The 9533-nt window shown below is 42.7% G+C and overlaps 1 protein-coding gene across 3 annotated transcripts in view; it reads left to right on the top strand.

Annotated features, from left to right (window-relative positions):
- ERLIN1 (ER lipid raft associated 1) overlaps positions 1-8358 on the top strand; it is a 37762-nt gene extending 29404 nt beyond the window's left edge. For all 3 annotated transcript variants that reach the window (XM_017531275.2, XM_037739537.1, XM_037739538.1), the window contains exons 10-12: positions 2271-2360; positions 3212-3291; positions 6078-8358. In XM_017531275.2, coding sequence (XP_017386764.1) covers positions 2271-2360; positions 3212-3291; positions 6078-6299 — 392 coding nt within the window. In that variant the 3' untranslated portion in view covers positions 6300-8358. The remainder of the gene's footprint in view (positions 1-2270; positions 2361-3211; positions 3292-6077) is intronic.
- The last annotated feature ends 1175 nt before the right edge of the window (positions 8359-9533 follow it).

Genomic DNA, 9533 nt, shown 5'->3' on the forward strand with positions numbered 1-9533 from the left:
TTTTTTCCTCAGTGAAGACTAAGGAGTTAAAGTCATCTTCAGTCTTCCTTGGCTTGAAAATGCTTTTATTTCATTCTTGAATGGTAATTTAGCCTACAATTCTAAAGCAAGCTAATTTTTCCTTATCATGATTGCAGTATTATTTCAGTTTTGTTTGGCCTCTTGTACCTGTTTACAAGTATGCTGTTAGTCTAATTGTTCCTTTTGAGTAATCAGCCTTTCTTCTCTTTTTGCTTTTAACGTTTCCCTCTGTGTTTGAGTGTTCTTCAGTTTCACTGTGATATATCTAGGTAGAGAAAGATTACTTCTGAACTGGGCTGGTTGGTAGAGTGTTTTAGTTCCCCTTTCATTAAAGTTGCAGCCCTCTAGAGGTCTCAGTTTTATGCAAGTGTCTTCGTTCTAACATCACAAGGCCTCATCTCCTGGCCTTGCATGGGTAATCAGGTGCCTCTCCCTTCTTATCTCATGACCACCCCGGCGATGCCACATTCAGGCTCTCAGCTCCCCCTTGGCTTAAGTCACTTGAGGGTCTCTCATTCTTTCTTATAACTCAGCTATGCATTAAAAAAAAAAAATTGCTAAATTTCATCTAGCATTTTAAGGTGTTGTCAGCTAAAGGGTTTTCTCTCAGACCTTTTGCACCATTTTTCTAGAAGTCTGGAGGTGCTTTTTATTGGTTTATTCCCATATGACAAAGAGCTTTGTTGAATGGGATTACCACAACAGTCCCCCTATTTTGAGGCAACATTCTCTGGGTTCCAGCTGCAGGCTTCGAATCCCTCACCTTTCCTTCATGTTTTATCTTGGTTTCTACTTTCAGTTCAATTTCTAGCCCCATTAAGTGTTTAGTTTTTGGATGGTGTAATATAGATTGACTTTATGTTGATGGAGAAAGAGGGAATTATCTCCTGGAGTAGTTCATAAAGCATACTGTTTGCTGGAATGAAGAAATCACTTGGAAGTTTTCTTTCCATTATGCAATTTCCCTAGGGGTCAGAGATAAGATGTCTTAAAATACCCATCTTCTTTGACTGAAAAGGAAAATTGAGAATGTTCTTGAAGAATAGCAGTGATTGAATATAAAGTGTAGTTGGAGTCTTTCTTCTTTGCCCTGGGTCATTTGGGTAGGCCAGAGGTTTATAAAGGGTGTTGAGTTTCCCCTGCATGTAGTTGGTTGCCACACCAACATGTTCATTCCCAATGCTTGTTTTCACCTTCTTAAATGAATCACCCTGCTTTCTGCTTTATTTCCCTACAGCAGTTGGAATACTCCTCTTCTGATACCATTTCCATCATGTCATTTCCCTAATGGTAACTTAACAGTAGATCCTGAGTATAGTAAAACCAAGCTCCTTAGCTTGTCACCCGGGATAGAGGTCTCCTAGCCCTCTTTCTGTTCTTATTTTTTGTTGCCTTCTCTTACCAGCTGGCTCCATATCACCTCTTCTTTGTGGCTGCTTCATTTGTGCCTTTTTGTCTTTCTTTCTTTCTTTTTTTGAGTCAAGGCCTCACTCTGTCACCCTGGCTGGAGTGCAGTGGCATGATCATGGCTCACTGTAGCCTTGACTTCCCAGGCTCAAGAGATCCTCTTGCCTCAGGCTCCTGTGTAGCTGGGACTATAGGCACGTACCATCATGCTTGGATTATTTTTTAAATTTTTTGTAGAGGCAAAGGTCTCATCTCACTATGTTGCTCAAGCTGGTCTTGAACTCTTGGGCTTAAGAGATCCTCCTGCCTGAGCCTCCCAAAATGCTGGGATTACAGTTGTGAATCACCATGCCTGGCTCTTGTCTTTTTCTTTGCTTCCTGGCATGTCATGTCCATTATTTCCTTTAAGATTCTTTACAGAAGGCCTTCCTGGGTTTCACTTACCTCACTCTCACTCATTTCTCCTGCCACATTAGTTAATTGTCCTGTGTTGCCATGCCTTTATATTGCTCTGTTTTTGTTCTGTGGTACTTTCATAAAGTATCTTTTTCCCCATTAGCTTGTCGACCATTGATAAAGAGTTGCATGCAGGACTGGCACTGTTAACCTTTTTTTTTCTTCTTCCCACAAAACTAGCACTGTCAAAATAGAAGAGTAAAGTAGAAAATAAATTCCCTTTTTCCCTTTGGGTAGTTTACAGTCTGACTAGATAAAACTTAGTGAAGCAATTAGCACATAAAACTTTCTGTAATTCAGTGTTAGACTGTGTGCTGCTGGTTCGAAGTGCCTCAGGTTCTGTAGAAATGGTTTTGAATGTGTCTTCTTTTGTTGCATGTTTATAGAAGCAGAGAAGATTGCACAAGTGGCAAAAATTCGGTTTCAGCAGAAAGTGATGGAGAAAGAAACTGAAAAGCGCATTTCTGAAATAGAAGGTACATCTTGGGGAGAGGATGAAGCTCTGTCCTGGACTGCCTCCTCCCTGCTCCGGGGATCAGGCCTTTGTTGTGGGCGAGAAGGTCATAGACAGAATAGTGTGGTCAGGAGGAAGTAGCTGGCCTGGTAGTCCAAATAAATTTTTTTAAATTGCTATCACATATCTAGCTTTTGGGTTTGTTTGTGACTGTGGGTAGCTCAGCTTTCCTTTCCTTCCCTAAATTGGAGCTTATGAGCTACCACTTTATTTTCAGTCAGACTATCCATAATCAATTATAAAGAATATACAAGATGATAAAAACCATCACCACCAGTTTCTTTTCCATCTGTCCAAAAAAACCAAAATTAGTTGGGGAAAAACAAAACAATTTTTATGGAGGGCCTCAAAATCCTTGATTTCACGTAGTGAGATGTTGTTCTCGGCTCAGTCTTGAAGTCACTTGTTTATATATTGCGCTTCCTGTCTGCCTCTGTTGACTGATTCTGGATCAGATTTGGAGGGGCTGGAGACAATGCAATAAATAAATCAGAGCTTTTATGTCTGGACATATTATCCTTGAAGCTTAGCACCTGAGTGGGGTGTGAGGCTTTGGGTGATAGGAAGTGGGAGAGTGGGGGGAGGAAAGAAGGAACAACTTAGAGCAGAAAACAAGGAGGCTCAGATGAGCCAAGAGTTACTTGACAGTGAAAAGGGTATTCACTTTTCACTGGGGACTGGGACTCGAAAACTGCTAATATTTTTTAAAACTTTCCATGTGAAATAAGTAGTCAAAATATTAGGCAGTGGAGAAGAGGACTCTTAACCAGCTGAGGGAGTGGATTGACACCTTTCCTTTGTTTTATTTGCTAGATGCTGCATTCCTAGCCCGAGAGAAGGCGAAAGCAGATGCTGAATATTATGCTGCACACAAATACGCCACTTCAAACAAGGTGACTGGCTCCCAGGGCCACTTTCCTAATGATGCACTTCGGGGTTTTGCTTTCTCTTTTCAGGAGCTCTGATATGACAGTAGTGATTTTGTCCAGTGTCAAGAAAGTGTAGTCACCAAGACATCCTCCAGAATTAGTCAATTAGCAAGAAATTTTCACACTCATTGGGTAGGGAACTTTGTATAGTTCCTTATAAAAGCAGGACGCTTAGGACAAAGGCTAACATACATAAACACAGGCCACGTGCTGTAAATCCATTCATTTGTACTGCTATATAAGTAAAGTTGAAGGTCTTCTGAAATAAGAGTGACAGGATAAGAGTAAGTCCATTTAGAATATCCTTCCAAATAAGGTTGTTTTGTGGGCAGATACTAAGCTTGATTAGAGCAGTGTTTTTTAGCAGACATTCCTGGCATTTTGGATGGAGATACTTTTTCATTGTTGAAGACTATCTCATGCTTGTAGGATATTTTGTATCTCTAGCCCTTGTCTACTAAATGTCAGTAGTGTTCACCAATTGTCTTAACAGATGCACGCACACGCACACACACACACACACACACACACACACGTATTTCCAAATGCCCCCCATTGAGTACTCCTTGTTTATTGGATTTAAAAAACTATTCCAGTCATGAGGAATTTCATGTGGGATAACTTGAGAAGGGAGGTTGGGTGATACATAGGTGACAGTTTGGTCTAAGGACTGGGGTAAGCTGGCTAGAGGGTACACGGCTAGTGAGCAGGGGCCATTTAAGAGGAAGTTAGAACTCTGATAGTCTTCTGAGAAGGGAAGGATATATCCAAGATTTGCAAGGTTATTGTGGAGCAGATTGGAACAGAGAAGGGGTTGAGAAAGAGATTACTAAAGTGGTTGATGCAGTTTGAAGGGTTAGAGTCAGAATTTTTTTTTTTTTTTTTTTTTTTTGAGACGGAGTTTCACTCTTGTTACCCAGGCTGGAGTACAATGGCGCGATCTTGGCTCACCGCAACCTCCGCCTCCTGGGTTCAGGCAATCCTCCTGCCTCAACCTCCTGAGTAGCTGGGATTATAGGCACGCGCCACCATGCCCAGCTAATGTTTTGTATTTTTAGTAGAGACGGGGTTTCACCATGTTGACCAGGATGGTCTCGATCTCTTGACCTTGTGATTCACCCGCCTCGGCCTCCCAAAGTGCTGGGATTACAGGCTTGAGCCACCGCGCCTGGCTAGAATCAGAATTTAAGATACAGACAGGACTTTCAATTTAGAAAGGAACAATATAATCCATATTTAGAAGAAATGATATGTTAGAATGAAGTTGTCAGTACTTTGAAAACCAATATAAATTTTAAAATGAACTTAACAGTGAAAGACCCAGTTCTATAGAAACAGAATGGAATTTGGCCAAGGGAAAGGCACAACAGGAAACTCCAGTTGAGGAATCTAGCAGTCCAAATCTAATGGAAGAAGCTAGTCAGGCACAAGTTTCCAAACCTTGCCTTTGAGGTCAGCCTTATTCAGAAAGGGGAGTAGTTTTAGGCCATTTTGAAAAATGTGGCTCAGATACTAACCTATATTAAAAAGGCTTGCGGAAGTAATTTGGTTGTGCACTATGACCAGATTTGAATGCAGTGTTTCGACAGAGGATGTGAATCAACTGGAGAAGATAAAGATCCAAGGAGTGAAAGATGTCAAAGTGTAGAAAATAAATGCTGTAGGACTGTGAAGGACAAGATGGGCTTTTGCCTGGGGGACAGGCCAGGACTCAAGATAAGGAGAGGATCACAGAAAGGCCTGAGGGGCTTTGGAAGGCATATGTTCCAGGGAACAGTGGAAATGAGTTTTAATCAAACCCAGATAGATTCTGGTTAGATATATCTTGGCATCCTGATTTAAACAAAACAGAACACTGTGACAGACGGAGATCTGGTGGTCGACAAACATCTATCTATCACAAACAGCTTCAACATCCAGCTTCTGGGGAAAGGCAAAAGGCCAGATCAAGTGACGTCTTGAGATTTATTCCAATTCTAGAATTTGTTCAAGAAAAGCAGAATCACAGCTAATGATAAGTTCATGAGCACCAGCCCTTCTTTGAAGTTCTGCTCTCATCCATTGACCTGTGTCTCTCAAGAGAATCAACAGAGAACCAGGCGTGCTGGCTCATTCCTGTAGCCTCCATGCGGGTATTGCTTGAGCCCAGAAGTTTGAGGCTGCAGCAGCGAGCTGTGATTGAACCACTGCATTCAAGCCTGGGCAACAGAGTGAGATCTCATCTTAAAAAAAAAAAAAAAAAAGGGGGGGGCTGGGGCTGGGTGCAGTGGCTCACACCTGTAATCCCAACACTTTGGGAGGCCAAGGTAGGAAAATTGCTTGAGGCCAGGAGTTTGAGACTGGCCTGGCAACATAGACCCCATCTCTACAAAAATAAAAATAATTTTTTTAGAAAAGAGAATCAGCAGAAACTCCAGACCAATCCCAGGTTGAATTCAACTAGATGAAATGAAAGTCATTATAGAAATATTAGTTATTATCATTAGTTATCACAAGTTGTTTTCCAACCTCCCCCATCCTTTTATTAAAAAGTGAATGGCTTCTCTTGCATTCAGTCAGGAGCTTATTGAAGGAATTTTAAGTCAGGAATGCACCTGTGATAGGCACTCTCCAAAGTGAGAGAGGGTCATTGGTGTTCAGACTTGACTCATGATACTCAGGAGAGCAACAGGAGAAATCTATGTAAGGAGAGAGAAGCCTGTTACACCAAAGTATCCTAATGCCTTTGCTCTCGTTTGCCCCCCACACAGCACAAACTGACCCCGGAATATCTGGAGCTCAAAAAGTACCAGGCCATTGCTTCTAATAGTAAGATCTACTTTGGCAGCAACATCCCTAACATGTTCGTGGACTCCTCATGTGCTTTGAAATATTCAGATATTAAGACTGGAAGAGAAAGCTCACTCCCCTCTAAGGAGGCTCTTGAACCCTCTGGAGAGAACCTCATCCAAAACAAAGAGAGCACAGGTTGATGCAAGAGGTGGAAGTGTTCTCCATATCAAGATGTGGCCCAAGGGGTTAAGTGGGAACAATGGTTATAGGACTCTAAAGATTTTCAGAGAACTTACACTTCATCTGTTCCGCCTCTCCTGTGATAGTCCTGGGTAGTCCACTGAGTGGAGGATACAGCCAGCTGTCTGACACACAAATGGTCTTTTCAGCCACAGTCTTATGAAGTATCCTATATGTGTTCCTTTCTAAACTGCTACTCATGAATGAGGAAAGTCTGATGCTAAGATACTGCCTGCACTGGAATGTTAAACACTATATAACAAGCTGTGTTTTCCTAAGCTGAGATCTGTTGAATAATGTTTACATTGGTCCCCCGGGGAAATGTTTGCTGAGCTATTCAAGAGATGAGAGGCCTGAGAAAGATATGGTAAGTTCAAGAAGACTGATTTTATCTGGGACCCAGGCTCGCTCTTTGGGACCCAGCCTTCATCCATGTGATTAAGTTCCAGGCTGCTGAAGTTCCCCAGGAAATGATCTTCCACTTGAGCAACGATTTACTTGATACGATTTGCACCTTTCTGTTTTCCTGCAGTCACAGTGGTGGCCTGCAGGGACCTGAGCTTTGCTACCCAACCAGAGAGTCCTCGTAGAGATTCCTAATCACTAGTTTATTGTATTCATAAGCTCAGAGATACAGGGGGCTTGGTTTGAGGTTTTGAGTGAGGTGAAACCTTTGCTCTGAACCAAAGCCCTGGGGCCCTGCATTCCCTCCAATGGGTGGTGACTGTCAGCATCACTGCCGCAGGCCATGCTTGACTAAGGTGCCTGTTTTTAGCCACAGCCAACTCCTTGTGTGTTACCATTCAGCTCTGACTGGCCAAGCGTGGGACAGGGCTTTAACCACAAATAGGAGCAGCGTACAATTCCTAGCAGTTTGCTGCACAGTGTTGTATCATAATTGCCGGAAGTTTATATTTTTAAAACTGGATCTGGGGTATATTCATTTGCCCCATCACCTCTGTCTAAAGGCCCAAGTCCTAGGGCTGCCACGGTCACAAGCACACTGATTCTCCTTAAGATTGTTCGTCTGGAGCCCACATAGCGTGGAACAAAAAGTCACCTAGAAAGCCTCCTTGGTCATCATTGTCTCCTTCCCACCTGGCCCTGAGATGCTTAAATTCAAGTGGTTTCTCCAGCTCTCACCTCCCCCAGGAGATCAGGATTCCACGGACATCCTGGGCAGCCAGTGAATTTAATTTTCCGTGGGAGATGACAGAGTTAACCTGTGGCAATAGGAGACCTACTTCATGTGGACGTTTTTTTCCCTCCAGTTAACTTTTCTGGAGCAGTGTGCCACGTAGTTCGGCCTGAGTTTGTGCAGCTTTTTAAGACACCTCTTGTGTACGCTGTGTTGACACTCAACAAAAAAAGTCATGGGACCACTTCTAGAAACCTTTCAGCTGTCAGGCCTGTGAGTCTCGTGACAGCTTGTTGGTTGTGCCAAACACTCTATTTGGGAAAGGAAAGCCCAGATGTGAATGGGTCTTTCCCCTGGGCCTTATCCTATAGAGGCATTTGTCATATGGAGAAAAGAATTTTTCATTTTTGCTCATTTAATTCTATAAATTCTCTTTATGAATGAATTTTGTGTTCTTTAGTTCTTAAATGAACTTTTGGATTATAAAAATAAATTCTTTACCTGTCGAATTTTGCCGCAGATGATTGTTGTGGGAAATCTGGATCATTGACCTCTGTGCTTTCACTCTTTGAGACGTTTTCTAGTTACATGAGCAAAAGCTATTGCCCCAAAGTGATGGCTGTGGGTTTTCTTAGCAGCCACAAACCCTGGAGGCGGGGCTGAGGAACAGGGAAATGCCGCTGTGAAGTCTTAAGAAAGCACTTCTGCTGAAACTCAGCGTGGAGCGTGCTTCCCGGTGGCCACTCAGCCCTGAGGCAAGCCATCTTTCAGGGGTGTTCCTTTTGGCAAATATACACTGTAATCTTGAGTCTAAATTTATATGTTGAAATGCTACCTTTTTTAAAATAAGAAACTAAATAAAATTATTTTACTATCAGTGATTCGTATTTTTTTCCTGCATCTTCATTTTTCTGTCATCTTAAGATGCTCCTAAGGCTGTCTTGCACATTTCAATTAGGGAGCCAGTTTACTTGTTGGTTTAACTTAACTGTAGAGGCTTTTATTACTCTTCCCAGAATACTGCCTACCTGGTGTAGGAATGTTTAAAACAAAGTGTCCACTCTTTGCTGACTCCTGGAATTTAACAAGTGATGTTCTAATTCCTTGTGGGACAGGGCCTGCAGGAGAGGGGCAAGGAGGGAGGATGGAGCGTCGGGCCACTGGGATCCGTCCCTGAGAGCAAAAATACTTCTATGCTGAGTAGGGGAGGAGACAGATCAAGCCAGAGGAAGGAAAATTTGTATAAATTATAACTGGCAATGTAATGGCACAATATAATCAACTTTGATAATTAAGATATTAGTGGCCCAAGGGCCAGAGTTAGACCTACTCTTCCCGAGCATTCTATATTTCCTCCTAGGGTCAGTTTCCTGGTGATCCTGGGCCAGCAGGGAGTGGTAATGGGAGTTTTGGGGAAAGCAGCTCTTCCCTCCTGTTCCTATGGTATCTACTCCATGGTACCCTATGTCAGTTGCTGTGGACCTGAGAATAATTTGACCTGACTATCCTATAGGCTTTTAGTAGGTATCAAAATGAAGTGATTTCTGCCTTTTCTGTGGCGAAAGAATTTTGTGAATTAGAAGCTGTGGCTTCTAATTGCTTTAGGATTAAGTCTCAAGTGTGTGCACGCGAAGTTTGTGATCTGGCCCCTGCTGTCCTCTCCAGCCACTCTTCTCTACGGTCCCTAAGTGCACCTTCTTTCTGTCTCTTTGCATATACTGTTCCATGCGCCTGGTTCACTTTCCTTCCCTCATAGTCCTGACTTTCTTCAGCCAACTCCTAAGGAGTCTTCGTCACTTCAGATTTAAGAGCTTCAGTTTGCGTTGAACTGCTTGATCCAGGTTAGCATCCTGTGTTTTCTCCCTTGTCACGTGTCATGCACACTTCATGGCTCTCATTACCTGCTTAATGTCTGTTTTCACAAATGCTAACCTCTGTGAGGGCAGGGGCTGACTGTGCTGTTCCCGGAGGGTTCTGTTGCTAATGCCTAATGTGATATCTGGCCCATATGAGATGGTTTCGTTGCATGAAAGAGCAAAAGGTTGGATATGACATG

This window comes from Cebus imitator, unplaced genomic scaffold, assembly GCF_001604975.1.
Source record: "Cebus imitator isolate Cc_AM_T3 unplaced genomic scaffold, Cebus_imitator-1.0 Scaffold71, whole genome shotgun sequence".
NCBI lineage: Eukaryota > Metazoa > Chordata > Mammalia > Primates > Cebidae > Cebus > Cebus imitator.